Here is a 19560-nt window from a genome sequence, read left to right as displayed (position 1 = left end):
TTGTGACACCATTCATGCAAGTTTTTTGCAGTGCACACATGGCATTGTTGGCATCAAAATGCTTAGCTCACACACCCCTTTATTCTGAAGTTACTGTTTCTGGGGGGAATCCAGTTAGTTAAAAAGCAAAAGCATTGTTGCCAGTGCAATGTATTAGTGGTCCATCTGCAAATTACACCAGCCCTTTGTTTTTTGATAGGGGACAGAATGTATTTTCCATCTCAAATATATTCGTTAAAAGTATATTTTGCTGCTCTGCTACGATCCAAATCTGACAATCTTTTGCAAAATACTGTATATTTTTTAAAAATATAGCCACAACACTTCCAGCCTGTAGCTGACAAATGAATAAAAACACTATACACCTGCCTCAGTACTGAAAGGGTGATTTGAATACTTTCCATTGCAAGTAGTCCCTCTGTTATTCCCCCTTACTAATAAAATATACCACAGTGTACAAATAATATGAGTTTTCAGTCTGTCTAGTGTATATCTCTGTGTAGGAAAAAAAATCTGCAATTCAAGTGAGAATTTTTATTATGTACACACCACCTATTACTGTTAAAAAAAACCACCACATACATTAAAGAGCAACTGTTTTCTCGGGCTTGACTTGGCCAGAAATAACAGTTCTCTGCCCAAGGCAAGGTAGAATACTTGTATGCTTGTCTTCACAAACTGTGTTGCATAACCTGTAGCAACTTTGTTTCAAATTGCGAGCAGTTGGTCTGCATTTTTTGTCCTTTTTTGTGAACCAAGTTTATATATAGTGTTTTCCCCCTTCTAATCTCCACTGATTCTGAACCTTAGGATCTGTCCTCCTGGTCATCCGCTGATGAGCTGGACACTTCAGGATCCCTCAGTCCAGTATCGGGAAGGAGTACTCCAAGCAGACAGAGAACGGTAATGTCCCACCAGATACCTTCTGCTAGCTCTTGGGTAGAAGCTCTAGGTAGCTATAGCCAGGTGACAGGTCCACACCATCTTCCTCCTCCTCATAGGCAAGAAAAAGGCACCAACCCAGAAGAGCTCTCCCTCCAACAAAACACTGCCTCCCTAAACTTTGCTGCATCTCCTTCCCTGCATGAAATCAGGATTATAAAATGCTATATATAGTAAAACCAGGACTCAAAGTGTGGTAGGTGCCTCACGACATGTTAGTCAAACAATCAAATATTTTTATTGTATATAGTCAAAGGCGTTTACAATGGACAACAGAGAATAAAAGGAAACTTTCATCTAAAATCATACACGTAACCTGTAGCAGTTTACAACATAAAAAGAAATTTACAACACTAAGACTTAAGATTGGAGTGCATTCACATAGCTAGAACAGAGCTTCTTGGCTGCCAGTGCAAATTTGGCTACCTGGTGTGTAATATATAGATGTTTATCTGCTAGGAGTTCAACTGTCACTTCCTGTGTGGATCAACCTGGAAGCCAATTAAGAATTGGCGATATAAATTTTCCTCTGGGCATTGTATACAGGGGGCAAGTCAGCAGGTAGTGTGTGATGTCCTCTACCTGATTGCATCCATGTATACATTTGCAATCTGTATGGGAAATTCCCCAGTACAGTAGTACCTCCGGTTCTGAACGGGATCTGAATCCTGAAAATTCTGTAACCAGAGGACTGCTTCTGCGCACGCACACACCGCCGCAGAGCGCTTTGGGGTTTGCTGCAGCCGTAACCCAAAGATTCTGTAACCTGGAGGTTACACAACATGAGGTATGACTGTATCTCCCCTCTAAAAATGCTGAGGGCATCTGTTGAAATCTTAGTTCTACAAAGGCCCTGCGTAGTTGTGGCAAGGTCAGAGTCTCAAGGTAACAGGGCCTTGAGTGATTTGCCTTAACTTGGGGGGTACTATGTAGAGTAGCGAGCTGCAATGATGGATGCTTTGTCTTGGTTGGCATCCTGATCAAAAATCCAATTTCTAAGGTCACCCGATGAATACCGTAACATTGTAGGGCCACTTACAAAACACAACACAGAAGTTGCTAAGCTATCAGTATTAGTGATAAGATAATGTTGTAGGGAAGTCCCAGGGATTCAAGAAAACAATTTTATATTCATAAAATTCACCATACACATGTTCAGAGTGGAATTGCTCTTCTTGAGTGTGGAAAATGAGCAGCTTTGTCTTCCTTGTCCTTTGCAATGAAGGCCAAAGGGTGAGATCCATCATAGGTCAATTGATAATCAGCTCATGAACCAGGATTTCTCCTTGCTCTCTTCCTCCCTGAATCTCCCTGAAGACCCCCAAAATCTGCTCGAGTAAGAGGGTCAGGAACACTTTAGAGCAGATTTGGGGGGGGGGCACACAGGGGGGCTGGAGAAACCAGAATTTACATTGTGCAAGTGGATTTTATGCAAGTGGGCAGATACCACGGGGTGTCACCCAAAAGCCCGACCAAAATTATTCCAACTGTTGCTCTTTGTTTTGTGGTGGTGTTGGCAATGAAAACTTGTTTCTTCGGTATGCTGCTGATTTCTTAGCAAACAGAGAAAGCAAGTTGTTTTTTTCCAATGCAACACACTCCCTGGCTTGCTGAAGGAGTAAAAGCAATACTATTCCAGGCATGCATATGCCAAAGTTTTGTGTGAATAATAATTTGTTTTCTTTTATTCCTGATACTACCCACCACACACGCCCTTCCACCTACTTGAATTTTCCTTTTGTGCCACTGGAATATAGTACAAAGCCAGTCTGTGAGCCACATAATGTACTACTCTTCACTTTGAGTCCTGTAGGGAACTTGGTTTTCATTCTTTTTGTTCGTTTTAATTTAAGTATTATTCAGCTTTCCTTAGCTTTTAGAAAACTATCAATTTTCATTTGCTCTCTTATTAAAAAAAAATCTGAGTTCTGTCTTTATGAACCTTGCGGCCTCTTAAAATTGATTTCAATACATTCACTAGTTTCGTTTAGATCCTAGTTTGAGAATGTAAAGGAACACTGGCTTTTCAAGGGGAAGATACACAAAAATCATGGCAGTTTTGTTTCCTGGGTCATTACTTTCATTTTTATCTTTCAACATTTCTAAAATATAAGTTATATATATCATGGTTAGCTTATGGATATGAGTAGAAATAGCAGCTTATCGTAGCAAGTAGACATTCACCAAACAATGGTTAGAAATGCAACATGCACAATTTCAATGCCTTAAATCTGTATTTGTCACTTCAAACAGAGCACTGTTTGGTTGATTGATACCCTTTTTTTTTTTTTATCATCACCTTCTCTGGTGTACAGTATGATACAGGGGATTTCTCTAAGGTATATCTTTAAAATTAGCTTTAACTTTTTCAAATAGAAAAGAAAATTTGAGATATTTTTTGTAAAGCCTGGATTTATATTCCAAATATAATATTCACCAAAACAAATCTGAACTAATAAAAAATATATAGGGTTGGATCCAGCGCTGCACTCAGTGGAATTCCACTAGCACTGGAGAAAGTGGACAGTGCAGTGATTTTCTCCAGTTCTTCCTCCGTTCACAGTCTCCATTGTCCCCTGTAAAGTTGTCACAGAGAGCTGAGGTGCCTCCACTTCCATTCACACAGAGACAGGTCTGGATCCAACCCATATACCTTTCTATTGCTGCTATAATGATTAACTAACAACACATAAGAAGAGACTAAGACTGCGGGGAGGGTCTACACTTTATTACAATCACGTGGAGGTCAGCTGAAATGATTTCCCTGTGAGTTTCTGCAGCCAAAGACATTGCAAGGACCACAGGGCATACCATGCAGTTTGCCCACATCACATATCTCACCTTCACACTACTGCCAGTAACTCTTTGAAATTATTGCTGGTAGTATAGAGAGTCCATCTGATGTAGCTGATTTGCGCTGCGTGTTGTGCTAGTAGCAACATCTACACGACTGGGTTAACTTTCGACTGTCCCAAAATGTATTAACAATGAAAAGCCAAATGATGTTAGTGTGATACTGAAAGCAGAGTTACTGACTCTAAAGAAAACTGATGCAAAACAAGGAAACATTTTCTTAAAATAATAATTACTATTATTAAAAACATTTTTGAAGCATCAGCAAACAAAAGTGTAACTTTTGAATAGATATGAATTAATACAGCAAATTGCTTGAGGCATTTAACCGTAAGTTTCTTTTTTTAATACACTGCACTTTCTTTGTATTGTTTTATTGACTACAGTGTCATTTTAAGTTCATGTTGTACGTTCAGATTCATATTCAACTAGGAGCAGAAAAGAAAAGCCAGTTTCCTTGATTCATGGAAATTAGTAACTTCATTTGATTTTGTGTTTCCTTTGCTGCACTTTTTAATTTGTTTTTCATCAGTAGCTTGCCTTTATTTGCCTGGACTGAACATTCTTCTTTCTTTACCCCTGTTCATTGCAAACAGCCACGAGGCAAATGTAATGTCTCACAGCCTGGACCCTCTGTCAGCAGTCCACACAGCAGGTACCTTATTCTCCTGGTTTCTGCACTCTGATCTAGAACTTCAAGAGGATGATGGAAACTGTCCATGATATGTAACTGTGCACATTTAATCTGATGAAAATAGACATCAAGCAGTTTAAGTGTAGGCTTTCTCCTACAAGTATCAAATTACACTAAGACAAAATATTGCACTACAAGCACTCAATAGTATTCTGCTTTTGCTTCCAATGAACTTCAACCTACATTTAAATTATTTAGATGCCTTTGATTAAATGGATGTATGCATTGCATCCATCATTTTGCCACTAAGAAACTACTGGCAGATCTATGCTTAGGTCCATGGCAAAGACTTTTATCATCCTCTTTGTTTCTAGATGTTAAGTTATGGCAGGTATTAGACCAATACAGTATATCAGAATTCACAAAACCCGCAAATCTGAAAATGAAAAAAATCCTCTTAAGATTTGCCTCCTTTATTTTCAAGTTTGTAAAGTTTTGTTCAGTTTGCGGGTTTTCATATTTAATGACTCCAGGCACAATCCAAAACCTGAGATAACGCTGAAAATGAAGATTTGGCAGCAGCACATCTTTTTTTCTCCACTGTGAGACAACTTCCTTGCAGATGCAATATACTAACCTTAGTAAGGTGCTTGCAGACACAGGGCATTATGAGAGCAGCACACCCCCTCTTTGTGCCAGCACTTGAGAGTAGAGTTAACAGCTGTAGCTTCCAGCTTTCACCTTGTGTCCAGCAACCTGTCTTCTTTGCAGCTAACAGTGCTTCTGCATTCTGTCAGTGTGATATATTTGTGTATCTATAGATATATACATGTGTGTGTGTGTGTCTGTGTGTGACCTTTTTACCAATCAACAATTCACTCTACCTTCTTGCCCCTTCCTTCTTTGTCTGGCCTGAAATAGAGCTCCAGAAAATGCACATTTATATTCTGCGTCCCTGTCCAATGTTGACATCTGTTGTTGTTTTTAATAACAGGAGCATGACAATGCAGATAGAGATTGAGAGAGAGGGAGAGATACAGAAATGAACATACCCTGAAAATGTAGCTCACACCAACAACAGTACGACTGTCTGCCATCCCTTGCAGTGAAACCCACTAAAAGTTAGAAAGGCTTGGGTCCCATTGATGTCAATGGAGTTAAAATGTGCACCTAAATGTCATGTTCTAATTCATTTCAGTGGGGATGGCATGCCTAGCATTTCCTGGATTGTACCTTATTTTATTTGGACCCCTTGAATCTAAAAGTATGGGAAGTGTGACAGAAATACATTTTATACAATAAATCAGCCAGTCAAACAGGCATAGAATAAATCAATCACAAGATAAATCAAGGGCACTCAACACTGGGTGATCCTTTGCAAACCACATTTTTCTCAGCAAAACGCCATTTGAAATGAATAGGAGGGGAGAAGGAATGCTAATGCTAATCCACTATCCGCTTCTTGCCACATGTCATTTATAGTCCCTTAAAGTTTTACACCCATGCACAGCTTGTGCCTTTTGAATTGTGACAAGCATCAAGTGACTGAAAGAGGAAATGTATTCAGTGCTCCACAAAAAGTGCCCATCCACTTTGCAGTGTCAAAATCAATTGGTTGAAACTCAAAAATATATTAGAGGAAGGTATTCTGGAAAACTACTTGGTTGCTTTATGGAGCCCAGAATAATACAAAATAATCTAATACAACATAACTCTAAATTTCAGCTATATAAAAGTAAAAAAAAAAAAAAGACCTCATCATTAAAGCAAAAATGTGTTGGTAGCTTCGATTAAAACAAAACAAAAATATGTCTCTGGGCTTTTTGGCTGTTCCAATTTTACCCACCCTCATATCTCAGTCTTGCTCTCATAAACAAAAATGAATTCAAATCCCAGAGGTTATGTGACACATGAAGTAGAACACATTTCAGAGTTTTCCAAAATTTTGCTTAAATGCATAAAATATCTGGAACTACCTCTTAGTTGCCTGTTGTTGTTTTTTTGTCAAGAAAGAAACTTAAGGAAAAACTATTTGTTTCCAATCCGTATGAGACAGGACCTTGTTTTTCACACAAAGGAGGGAAAGACTGCTTACTGAACAAAAACAAAGTATTGCTTTTTCTGACCAGTCTGTGAAATGAAGATTTGGGAAGATTGTACCAGTAGGGCTTGCTGTGTACAACAACTTTCCTCTTCCCTCTTCCTCCACACACACACATGCACACGCCTCCTTTTTAGAACGTTCTGGCATTGAAAGAGCCAGCCACTGGCTCAGCATGCGCTTCACCACCACTTTGCAGCTTTAGAGCCTGCCTATGTTCTAACTGTGGCATCTATGCATCTTTCTCCAGCACTGTTTATTAACACATCTCTTAGCAGAACAACACAATAGACAATTTGTCATTCAGTCAAGCACGGAATACAAATGAGTTTTCTACTGAATAAGGAAGTTAATCAAGCATGGAAGCCAGACAGGTTGCAGTTGATGTGTAATGTGGTTTTGACTGATAAAGAAGTACAAGCTGTCACTGTGTTCTTTTAATAATCTGGCCTGCCTATGATCTGAGTACCTTGTGTTTGATCTTGCACTGGATCAGCAATCCTTGGGAGACTAGACACATAAAAGGAGACCAAGGTATTTAACCCGTAGAATTTTGCTGTTGAAAGTTTAAAAGGGCAGTGGTTTTAAATGCAAACTCGTCCAGAAGAAGCTGCATCAGACCAAAGGACAGGTACTGTCAAACTACACATTACCTACGGTTCAGCCCTTCCTATGGACCCTGGCTTTCTCACATTGGTGTGTTTTGGGTGGTGCAAAACACCTATGTTGGCAGGGAACAATGCATATACCGTGGTACCTCGGGTTAAGAACTTAATTCGTTCTGGAGGTCCATTCTTAACCTGAAACTGTTCTTAACCTTGAGGTACCACTTTAGCTAATGTTGCCTCCTGCTGCCACCACGCGGTTTCTGTTCTCATCCTGAAGCAAAGTTCTTAACCCAAGGTACTATTTCTGGGTTAGTGGAATCTGTAACCTGAAGCGTCTGTAACCCAAGGTACCACTGTATGTGGTGCAGCAATAAAATTGCTAGCACATTTGCATAGCTCAGCAGGGTCTGATATAGCTAACTAGAACTTCAGGTTAAACAGCACTTAGATACTGCTTTATGCCATAGATAGATAGATAGAGTTATCTACTCCAGGACATTGGGTTTTGTCAAGATAAAATCAAAATAAACAAATGTTGCATAAAGGAATGGATATTCTCCCCTATGCCATCAGTAATTAGCACAAAAATACCCCAATTATGTATATCAATATCCAAAACTATTCAGGAGACTTGGTATTGCCAGCAGTGGCAGATGGAGCTGCACACATCTTCAGAGATTTTTCCTGCCATAGCCAACAGTTGAGAGACCTTTTCAAGCAGAGCTGTATCACTGGATTGCAGCCATAGTCTTGAGTCAATATAGATATTTTATGAGATAAAAACGTTAGAGATTAGAGTAATTGTGTCCCTTTCTCCGAAGTGTTTACCCTATAGGATCCCTAAAAGGTCTTGGCGCCAGTGATTCAGTCTGTAGTCTCAGAACCCATTAATCAAGTGCTACATTCTTCTACCTCACTTTTCATTCCCAATAATAATCCAGACTTGAAGATTCGTCTTGGCTTTCACAGGAGGCAAGGCAGTGGGTATATGAGCAGAACAAACGTTTTGTGATCAGAAATCATTTTTATGCACAATTGTTAGTTGTAGCTTTGTCCATGACTCCAAATGCCCTCGTTCAGCCATGTGCAACACGTGTCTCAATCTACTTCAGATGAAGAAACTACGAATGAGACCTTAGTGATAGGCAACATCAGCACAGCTATTACAAGTGATGATTGATTTAGAAAACCTTTACAAAGTGTCAGATCAAGTGTTACTCCTACTGAACTGCACAATAATATTACTGCATATCTACTGAGTGAATGCAACGTTTTGCAAAAGAAAAAAGAAATTTAATACACAGCTTTGGTAGATTACAAATATATGCAATTAACAAAGGTGTTCCAGGGTAGATGGTGCCCAGCCCAGCAGCTGCCTATGAAGCTGCCTCATGCAGAGTCTGACTTATCCCCAAAGGCTTGTTTTGATCTCAGTAGACTCACCTCTGCCAGCCCTATGATTTCAGTAACCACAGCTCAATAATTATTAATGAACCCATTAGTGTATAAATTCTTCTGGTTACATATAAAAATATGCTAAAAATTGGCCTTTCAAAATTGGTTCCCTAGAAACTGGAAATATATGACCATCATTTTGATGCCTCTCTTACAGCATAAAAAAACCTAGGATGAGCATAATGGTGCTCTCTTCCTGATAATTCTGGAGCACTCTTAGTAATTACAGTATTTCAGACATATAATTCCTTGTCCTTTGTATATGGATGTAAATTGTACATTGTTATAATGGATGTGTATGCTTCTCTTATAGAAATATGCATGGGGTAGTATGGGGTAGAGGGTCTCCCTGCCTCCGCCCCCTTTTGAACTAACATGTGTGTAGTAAAGTAACTTATCGTAAAGGCAGCTTTAGCAACAGTGTTCCTTGCTCCTTCCACCAGTCTTTTTGTGGTGCATTCGAATCTGGCATGAGCCGATTTGTTTGTGGTGTTGGGATTTGAGCTATATGACAGGGTCCACTTCCAGATGAAGTGTATAATGAGCAATCATCCTGATTTGTTTTCTCAAAATTTATGTGGAAGGTATATGGCATCACCACTGGTGCACTTTCCAGTGTAATTTCCCAACACTTTTCTTGCTGCAAGAAGTCCAGGCGTTTGTGTTTTTTGTTGCTGAAAGCAACATTTGTTGTGCAAGAGCACCAATTAGCCATTGGTATTTATCACAATATGCCCACTTGACAATGGGTTATGAAGGTGCCACCCATATGGCCCCGGGGTCACATACTGGCATCTACCCATATGTGTGACAGTTCCATGGAAAAGTGCAACAACCCAGAAGTGTTCTCAAGTGTCTTGCAGCTTTACAGCTCTATTAATAAGTCTATGAAAAACATAAACGCCAGACAGTTTGTCAAGGGCATTGTAAATCTCTGACCACATGAAATAAAGAAACAACATAAATAATTAATAGTGTCTAAATATCTAGGCTGTGTACAGAACAAAAAAGCAAACATGCCCTGCCCAGGTTTTATAATCTAATATACACAACAACAAAAAACTATAAAATGATTGAACAAAGCAAAGAAGAAATTAAAGCCATAGTGCCTTTCCCAAAAAGGCTAGCTTAAACAAGTTGGTGACAGTCATTTAAAAAAGGAGAGAGTTAACCAAGTGTAATCTGGCAATGAATCCCATAAATAAGATCAAAGGCTTTCAGATGCTTTTAAGTATCTTGCCAGACCGTGCACCCACAAAATGTGTTCCAGACAGGTAGGGACCCTTCAGAACAGCGTGGAAGTTAACTCGGGGATTGTATTTCAACCACTATACCTAGAACAGGAACATGAAAGTGTGTCTATAAAGACATGGAAGAAAAGCAGAACCCTGAAAACCAATATGATATCCAAAAGAGAGAAATAGACAGTGCCATTTTTACATAGGCTGAAAATCCTGTTGACACTTTTTAGATAAAACTTAATTTAGGTTGGGACTGCATTTTGGAGCTTATAAAGCTTGTTTCTCCCTTGAGGCAGGGTTTATAAATGTTCAAAGTTACTTTCTGAGTCCTAATTCAACAAACTTCATAAGCCTACCCAAAAATAAGGATGGCATATGATTAAAACATAAATAAAACATAAATAAAGCAATATCAAAAGCTGAATACAAATTAAGAGTAAGAACGAAAAGAAAGAAGATTAAGGAAAGCAAAGTAGTTTCTATTGCATGATAGATAGATCAGGAAACAAAAGTTAAAATAACAAAAAGGGGGAAAATAGAGTCAGACAATTTCTAAAAATCTAAGAGCACACCATCAAGCAATTTAGAAACAAATGTAAAAAGAGAAACAAAATAATAAGTAGCTGAACTAGATGAATTGGAGAGGTCTATTTTTAAAAAAAAATACTGGAAAAGGTGATACAAATTTAAATTCAGATGAAAAAAGGCCAGTAGCTGAAGAAAGACCAATGTTTTAATCATATGCCATCCTTATTTTTGGGTAGGCTTATGAAGTTTGTTGAATTAGGACTCAGAAAGGAACTTTGAACATTTATAAACCCTGCCTCAAGGGAGAAACAAGCTTTATAAGCTCCAAAATGCAGTCCCAACCTAAATTAAGTTTTATCTAAAAAGTGTCAACAGGATTTTCAGCCTATGTAAAAATGGCTTGCATTTTTAATAACCTTTTTATTTTGCCCTTTCCCCAAGTGTCTTGGGTTGGCAAACATGGGTTCTACTGTTTTGTCCTCTCAAATTTATGCAGTTTTAACCCTTAGAGATACATTAGGCTAAGAGATCAGGTCAGACCCAAAATTCCTGCATTGCAGGGGTTGGACTAGATGACCCTCTGGGTCCCTTCCAACTATACAATTCTATGAGTCTCATCAGTACAGCAGAATCTGAACCCAGTTCTCTCCACTCTGCATCCTGAACAAATGCAGGGGCCACATCAACAGGATATACCAGCCTTATCACAACCACAGAGAGGTAGGAGGACAAATTGTTTTGGAATGGACTTAACTCCCCCCCCCCCCCAAGAAATATTTTGTATTGCCTTCTTTTATAGACAAGGCTTAAGGGCAGCAGAATGCCAAGTCGTTCAAGAACTTAAGCATTTTGGAAGATGGTGTTATTGTTCGATGCTGGGGGGAGGGATAGAATGCAGATGGTAATTCCACATACAGTGCAGTTTTTTGGCTAGTGGGAGAATCAGGATTGTGCTTCCTGATCTCATTTCTTCACTGCACCTTATACCGTTGGAGGTGATGTTTGTACATGGGGTCCGTTCTATTATTGCACAATCAGAGCTATGATAGGTTATATGTGCATGCCTCTCCCTAGTGCAAATGCCACCTCCAGTATGTAGACACTGTGCTAGAAGGCACAATTCTGGACACATACAGTGCACATAAGGCTGCGGACTAAGTAAAAGCCATGTTAGAAAACAGTCACAGTTAAAGACTGTGCAGTCTAAGATGGCAGTTGGGCAGCACTACCTGTTCCCTTTGTCTATACCTAAGGCCATTAACTCCTCAAGCTGGCATTGTCAGATGCTCGAAGGCTGGGTCTAATTGAACTTTAATGTAGAATGCTCTGATGCTGTTAAATGTGCCATATCGTTTTGATGCATTCATAATAGAAGGCTGCATACTTAATAACAGACTAAGCAGCTTTCCATCCTAGTTTCAGTGATGTGCCTGTAAATAATCTGCCACCTTTTGTTTTTGATCTTGGACCTCTTGTCAGCTCTCTCATCTCAAACAGTTAATCATTTATTAGCTTTGAACATTCAGGTCTCCATTAGTCAACTAAAAGTAGCCAACAGAACTTCCTGGTTTACTTGAGGATTTTGAAGGGTGGGAAGAAATGTGCCCATAATTTGTCCAGTGGCAACAAAAGACTTTCTCCCCACCCCTACCCTCATCATCCTTGCAATGTTAGCAACTGAAGATGCAGTTGCTTTGATTAATCACAAGGCAGAAGGGTGGATATTATTTCCTGGCTGAAATAAAAAGAATCCTTGTAAGGACAAGCAACAGTCTTTCTGTTAATTTGTACTGCATTCTTTTTTCCAGGGTAGTAAATTATACTCAAAGAGGAATGGTACATCTGAAGTTCCACATTTGCTTTTAATTGCTGATTCAGTGCAAAATGAGCTACACTGTACTGTGCAATCTAAAATCCTTCTAATTGGATATTGGCATACTTACTGTGATCCTGACATGGGGGGGGGGAATACTTGGGCTACACTCCTTAAGAAATATTGTTGATCAGTAGCATGGATCGTGACTGATATACCTGATGGGTGACTGATGTAGTGGTGTTACATTTGGGAGAGAGGGTAGCATACTACTTAAAATAGTTATGTATGGGATTTCTAATACCCAAATAGTCTTTTCGAGTAACTAGAAAACGTCCACTTTAATGTAAAATGCATTTGGAATCTCTAAATCATGGATATTTCAGGCAGCATCTTGGCCTGGGTGTCATTTCACAGTAATGCATTGGTTTATTTCTGTATTGGATTGTCTCTTTAGGTGCACAAGAGATGGCTTAGATTCCTCCCATTCTGAGGTTCAACCAGTTCGGCGGCGGCGGCAGCAGCAATGCTTCTTCCTCAGGGTCCTCCGAGCCGCTCTCCCACTTCAGCTCCTCTTGCTGTTCTTAATTGGTCTTGCCTGCCTGGTGCCAATGACGGAGGAAGACTATAGCTGCGCCCTCTCCAATAACTTTGCACGCTCCTTTCACCCCATGCTAAGGTATACTAATGGCCCGCCACCTTTATGAAGCAGCTGGAAAGACGACAGAGAAGCTTGTATCAAATGCAGGTACATCCACTGCAGAGTAGTTCTCCTGTGACCTCCTTGGACACAAAAATAAGTCAACTTGGCACTAAGTTAAATATGTATCAGTACCAAAATGAGTCATGCACTATGTGAGTAGCATTGTTTAAAACTCACATCTCTGGCACTGAAAAAGCTATGAAATAAGTGATAGAATATTTTTCCTTTTTTGCCAATATTCTGGACTTCTCAGTCACTTTTATAATTTGGGCCAGTGCCCTGTACTATGCATAGACAAGGACTTCAGTCTGAAAGAAGATATTTCCCATGTGCAGCTCATAACGATCTATTACTCAAACTTTCATTATCTGCATTATTGGTATTTTACAAGTATACACACACTCATAGAATCATTAAAAACCAAACTCTGCTAAAGAGATTCTAGAGACTATTGTAACATAAATTTTAAGGAGATTGCAAGGCCATGTATTATTTCCCCATTTTTTGTGGGGTTTTGGGTGGAGCATGATGTTCTAACCTTCGCTTTGGATGCACAAGCTGTAAATCAGAACAGCACTTTTTATAGTTAAAAAAAGTAATGGATGTAATAAATAAATCATGGAAGGCTTTATGAACAAAAATCATGAATGTTAAGTATTAAAAAAGAAACATATTTATGTATGTACAGTTTGCTAAAACTAGTTTTGTTGTATTGATTTCTTGTTATAGAAAACCATGAAATTTTTGTCTATGTGCTTTTTAAAAATTATTTTGGAGCAATATATAAGCAAAATGTCAAGGCCAAATTTCTCAAGTCTCTTTCTCTCACTCTCACTATATTATGCATGTGTGCGCGCGCACATACACACACACACACACACACACACACACACACCCCAAATACATTATTAAGGCCATGGGAATCTATTTAGAAATATACAGGGCAAGCACAGTTATGAATAGTTTTCCAGATATTCTGGTCTATAGGAAAAGTGTTGAATTAAAAGAATGGTCTAATTCATAAGGGCTATCTACATGAGGAAATACTTTCACAACTGTGTGATGCTCAATATATATCTTTATAATTTAAGCATCTAAAATGGACTATTAAATTGCAGAGCCAATTTGTGGCCTAAATTTCCTGGCAAGAACTACTTGCCTCTCCTCCCAGTGGGTGGGGGCAGGGGATTGGGCGCCTGTTTCCGTGCGGCTGAAGGGGGGGGGGGCTAATTTCCTTCCCCAATGGTTGTGTCTGCTTCTAATGGCCCGTCTGTGATTCTAGCCAAACACAGGTTGTCGGGGGCGGGGAGCGTTGTTGAGGCTTCAGGGTAGACTCAACTTTCTTGGAGAGAAAGTTCCACATTCAGGGTGCTGTCATTAAGACAGCCCTGCCTCAGAATATCATCATTGACAGGATATAGGGCAGGGTTTCCCCTGCTGACCTCAGAGCATATCAGTAAGTACCAAAGGATGTGCTCCTTTAAGTAGGTCATTTAAGGCTTTGTACATCAGTATCAATGTCTTGAATTGGACATAGTAGCTCATTGGCAGACTGTCGTCAAGGTTAGCCCCATATAGACTGCATTGCAGCAATTCAGGCTATTAGAGTAAGGATTACAGTCACACTGAATGACCTAGCCAGAGCTAGGCATAGGCACTCCTTTTCACTGAGGCCCCCTAAGCCTCTTGTGGCAACTTTGCGTCTAGGAGAACCCCCAAAGCTACGTACCTGTTCCTACATGGCTGTTTTGATGCCTTACCCAGACCTGAAGTCAGACATAGATAGATCTAGATAAAACATTCCATCCAATAACATTTGCAGTTCCTTAGCCATCACTTTTTCAACTTGCCCAAGAAAGGGACATTAGCAACACGGCAATGGTTGATAATACCTCAGTTTACAGGGGTGGCCTCTTCAGGAGGAGGTTGCACCACCACTGCTTTCAAGATTGATCTATGCTGAAGATGGGCTTGACAGTCATTCCCTAGGATAGGCTGTGAATTGTCGTGCTCAACAAAGCTAGAAATCTCCAACATATTTCTTTGCTCCTCACCAAAGAATTATCAATGCTGTGTGGGAAGCCATGAAGGAATAAAACTGATCTATCCCTCAGAGTGTGATTAGAGCTGAACTTTTTACAGCCAGACAATATTAAGACTTCATACTAGAAGGAAGTCTGCAGTGCACTTGGTAAAGTTTAAGGCAAACTCTATTTCAGCTTCTGTTCAGTTTTCTCTATAGCTTCTTTCACACTCATGGCAATAGAATTACATTCATCTTCTGCTGTTCCTGACCCATGGCTCTCCAGTCGGCCACAAGCCACAATTTGCATACACTTGTACACGTCTATTGGCATTAATCAGCCAAAACTGGAATTCAGATTATATGAGGAGAACTTAATCTTTCATGGGAAGTTGTTGTGGGAGGCAAAGGGAAATAGGTAGATGAATATGCAGTTGTATATTTATTCAGATATTGCTCTCTAGTAGAGCCAAGGCATAGGCTTACACACTAATTTATAGCTCTGCAGAGCATCATCATTCTCTCCTTTCAACAAAAGGGAAATCGTATGCACAGCTGGTTAAACTGTTGACAAAAACACCTCTGTTTTCATGACACATAGTTCATGTAAGGCATTTTTGTTCTTTGTAGACTTTTGAGGAATGTTAAAAGATGGGCACCAGTTCCTCCCCACACATACATTAAAAGAGTGCATGAAGTGCATGAAGCAGAGTCATAGGGCTGTGTGGCTTAGCCACCCCTTTACCCATAATGTCAAGAAGCAGTGTGCACTTACCAATGTATTTGTGTAGCACTCCTCCACTCAAGGGGGGGGGGGGATTTGACCCAATCAGTGTCTCTCCTCCTATGGAAGAGCCCTAAAGAAACATAGAGGTGGGGGGGGGGGGAGTATAAGATCAGGAAAGTACATAAACAACACAGTAACAAAGCAACATGAAGCCTTGTGGGGGCCCAAATATGACTAGGGGTGGGATGTGCGTCCACTAGGTAGAGGGTGAAATACCTGTTTTCACATCTCAGCCTAATGATACTCTAGTAGTGTAGCCGTCCTGATCTATATAAGGGCAGACAGTCTTTCAGGTATCCTGGTCCCAAGTTGTTCTGGGCTTTATATGTTAACTACAAGGCCTTTAACATGAAAACTAATTGGCAGCATGAGACATGCCTAGGATCAAGGCAGCAGGAGATGGCAGAGATCTGTGGATCTGGCAGCAAGGAGATTATAACAAGTAATTTAATGAAGATTTTGCAATCTCCAACCATAAATCTTGAGGGTGGGCCAGCAACACTTCCTTGCATGTGTGCTAGCTCCCTTGCATAGCAGAGCGGTGATCACAGTTGCATTTTCATCATCTAGTCTTTGCATATATTGTAAGGGTAACTTTTTCTGCAGGCAGTCTGCTGTAAGGGTATAGACTCCTCACATTATAGGTGCTGGATTATCCTAGCAATGCATGAGAGGTGTGTGGCCTGGCAAACACATATGTGATAAAAGGGTTGGAGCCAGGGAGCATGAGCCCAGTCTCCCCCCTTCCTGCAATTATAACCTTGTGGGAGAAAATGCCAGAATAGGCTTGTTAACATATCTAAATCTATCAAGATACAAAGGTGTTTGGGGGAAGAGGCTAAAAGAAAACCAGCACCATATAAATTCATATTTCTCTCCTAAAATGTTTTACTGGTAGTGTAAACAACTGTTCTACTGAAATGTGCGGCCTGTGATTTTACACACACATTGAGCATACAGGTTATTTCCAAAACTATAGGTAAACCAGGGAAATGGTAACAGCACAGCTGTGATAGCAATAATGCAATGGGGGAGGCAGCTGTGGTTAGAGTCACAAACAGAAAAATGCTGAAAGGATAGGCTGGTTTCTGTTTAGTTTATCCCAAAATATCCCTGCAAGTTTTAAACTTCCTTAAGTCCCTCACCACCAAATTCTGTCCTCTCACCAAGCAAAAACGTGTGCTGCTCCCTTGGCTTCCTGCTTGTATGATCACTTCCTCTCTCAGTGTTGTTTTGAGGTGGTGGAGTGGAGCTGCAGCTGGAAGGCAAACTCAATTGCTTCCCTTCATTGCCACCTGCCATGGTTTTCCTCCTCTGTGTAGCTTGCAATATTCACTGTGGGGTTCAGGAGCCCAGCAAAGCATAGAAGATGCTAGAAGGTGAGCACACAAATAAACAGCCTGCAAGGAAACAAAGGTGGAAGAAACTGGGCAGTGATTTTTGAAGAAGTGCTTCTCCCTGAGGTACGTAATTTCTGCTTTTCAGTTGTTTAGAGCACTGTGGTCAGGGTGAAGCGTCATTTTCCTGCTTGGAATGAGCAGATACTTACAGTATTTGAAAATGTGGTTGATTAACATAATTTGATATTATACTAAGGATTCTTAGGCCTCACTCATAATGGTGAATAATACTTCCAATTAATTCAACAAGCTGAAATTTAGCTCACAAGTTCCACAAGTTACCCTGGTGACCAGAATGATTATGAAAAAGGGAGCCTTGTATGTTTCTGCTTGTATGTTGCCAAACGTGTTTCTTCAAAAGGTGAGGGAATTTCCTCACAGCCCAGGAAGCTGAAATTTGAAGCACCTGTAGGCCAAGACACCTGGGATTACTTTTAAAAAAAAGCCTGAACAAAAAAAATGTGTCTATATACCTGCCTCAAAACATGGCACATGAAGTGAAACTTCAACAGGAGTCAGCTAATAGTTAGAAAACTGTACATACAGCCCCCCCTCAATTACTCGAAGTCTGAGGGGGGAGTCATTCTTAACCAAATAGTTAACATTTACAGGGCAGAATAGCCACAGGTGGGCTGTATAATGTTGGATTGTGGTAGTTCCATTGCCCTGTCACACACCTGCGTGTCAGCAGCTAGAAATGTGCTATCTATGCTTGCAGAGTGCAGGCTGAATTTACAATGTGCATGAGGATATGGAACAAGTTCCAGCTGAGGTCAGTCAAACAGGCAATTGACAAAAGCACCATTTTGCCATTGTCTCCTGCTTGACATTTGGGGATAAACTTGGGAAATACATTGGAGCTCTGAGTCCTAAACTTCAGTTTTGGGGGCAGGGCCAGTAACAGAGGAAAGGAGAAAAGGAAATTGGGGAGTGAAGTAGGTGTATATGTGTATTGGGGCAGGTGGTGGTGGTGGGGTTATCCCTTGTTAATTTTTTGCAAGGCTGGTGGATATAAGCTGAATAGTTGCAGAGTCTACAGGAGCACAGGGAAGATAATTAGAATATGCTAATTCATCCCAGCCCTTCAATTGTACTCAGTAAATTTATCTTTATAGTATCCACTTAATTTCCAGCATTGTTGTGATTGTGTGTTTCGCTTAATTTATATTTTACTAAATTTCCTGAGAGTTGCATCCAAAATGTCAACATTTTAGTAGCATTAATGCTGCAGTAGATAATGCTTGCCGTGTGTTGAATTTAAATAAGGAGAAAGGAAAGAAACCGATGAGAGAGCCCACAGCTTAGTGGTTGAGTATATGCTTTGCATGGAAAATGGTTCAGATTTACTGTTGGCTATCTCCGTTTAAAGGGACGCGGGTGGCGCTGTGGGTAAAACCTCAGCACCTAGGACTTGCCGATCGCATGGTTGGCGGTTCGAATCCCCGCGGCGGGGTGCGCTCCCGTCGTTCGGTCCCAGCGCCTGCCAACCTAGCAGTTCGAAAGCACCTCCAGGTGCAAGTAGCTAAATAGGGACCGCTTACCAGCGGGAAGGTAAACGGCGTTCCGTGTGCTGCGCTGGCTCGCCAGATGCAGCTTGTCACGCTGGCCACGTGACCCGGAAGTGTCTGCGGACAGCGCTGGCTCCCGGCCTCTAGAGTGAGATGAGCGCACAACCCTAGACTCTGGCAAGACTGGCCCGTACGGGCAGGGGTACCTTTACCTTTTACCTTATCTCCGTTTAAAAAGGGTCAGCACAGCAGGACTAGGAAAAAACCCAGAGATCTTGAAAAGCTCATGCTAGTCAGTGTTAGCTACTTCTAGGCAGAACCAGCTCAGTGTTAAAGCACCTGCTTTCTATGCAGGACATATGTTCAATCCTTGGCACTTCTAGATAAGACAAAAAATGAAGGTTCAAAGCTTTATTCTTTGAAATCAATATTACACAGTTGGGACTTTTCCTTCTGAAAAGTCCTAGAAACAGGTGGCTGGAGAGTGTAGTGAATGTATAACTTTCCTTAGCACACTAACCCTATTTCATGGAGTACAAAGGATGGGGTACACACACACACACACACACACACACACACACACACACACCCCCCTACTCCCCTGCCAAAGACTGGGACTGTGACAAGTAAAAATGGGGGGGGGGGGGGAGAGAGAGAGAGAGAGAGAGAGAGAGATGAATGCTGCAGACACATGTCCTTGGATTTCTGTTGTTTAAGTCTTCCCTGAATTGTAATCCCTTTTTGTGAATTGTAATCCTTTTCCCAATTGGTCGTCTTAGTCTTCTTAGTTGCTCTAGACCAGGCATGGCCAAACTCGGCCCTCCATATGTTTTGGGACTACAACTCCCACCATCCCTAGCTAACAGGACCAGTGGTCATGGATGATGGGAATCGTAGTCCCAAAACATCTGGAAGGCCGAGTTTGGCCATGCCTTCTCTAGACCTTCTCTGCAATTGGTTTCTC

The 19560-nt window shown here is 40.6% G+C and overlaps 1 protein-coding gene and 3 long non-coding RNA genes across 11 annotated transcripts in view; 3 read left to right on the top strand and 1 right to left on the bottom strand.

Moving 5' to 3' along the window:
- Positions 1-13684, top strand: part of SYNE1 (spectrin repeat containing nuclear envelope protein 1) — a 281513-nt gene extending 267829 nt beyond the window's left edge. For 2 of the 3 annotated variants that reach the window (XM_080998321.1, XM_080998320.1), the window contains 3 exons: positions 811-903; positions 4392-4450; positions 12633-13684. In XM_080998321.1, coding sequence (XP_080854447.1) covers positions 811-903; positions 4392-4450; positions 12633-12882 — 402 coding nt within the window. In that variant the 3' untranslated portion in view covers positions 12883-13684. The remainder of the gene's footprint in view (positions 1-810; positions 904-4391; positions 4451-12632) is intronic. The other variant, XM_080998319.1, reaches the window with a different exon arrangement.
- LOC308473133 lies at positions 4410-16963 on the bottom strand. The gene is made up of 3 exons (XR_013983934.1): positions 16855-16963; positions 15677-15758; positions 4410-4540 (listed from the first exon to the last, which is right to left on the bottom strand). It is a non-coding gene; the product is annotated as an uncharacterized lncRNA (long non-coding RNA).
- LOC308473149 lies at positions 10087-12324 on the top strand. The gene is made up of 2 exons (XR_013983952.1): positions 10087-11229; positions 11544-12324. It is a non-coding gene; the product is annotated as an uncharacterized lncRNA (long non-coding RNA).
- Positions 16964-17023: 60 nt separating the features above from the next.
- LOC308473130 overlaps positions 17024-19560 on the top strand; it is a 104542-nt gene continuing 102005 nt past the window's right edge. For 3 of the 6 annotated variants that reach the window (XR_013983926.1, XR_013983927.1, XR_013983931.1), the window contains exon 1: positions 17026-17151. This is a non-coding gene — a long non-coding RNA (uncharacterized lncRNA). Of the gene's footprint in view, positions 17152-19560 lie in introns of all 6 variants that reach the window. The other 3 variants (XR_013983930.1, XR_013983928.1, XR_013983929.1) reach the window with 3 other exon arrangements.

The sequence above is a fragment of the Podarcis pityusensis genome (genome assembly GCF_964106645.2).
Source record: "Podarcis pityusensis genome assembly, chromosome: 3".
Lineage (NCBI taxonomy): Eukaryota > Metazoa > Chordata > Lepidosauria > Squamata > Lacertidae > Podarcis > Podarcis pityusensis.
This window is presented reverse-complemented; position numbering and strand designations above follow the sequence as displayed.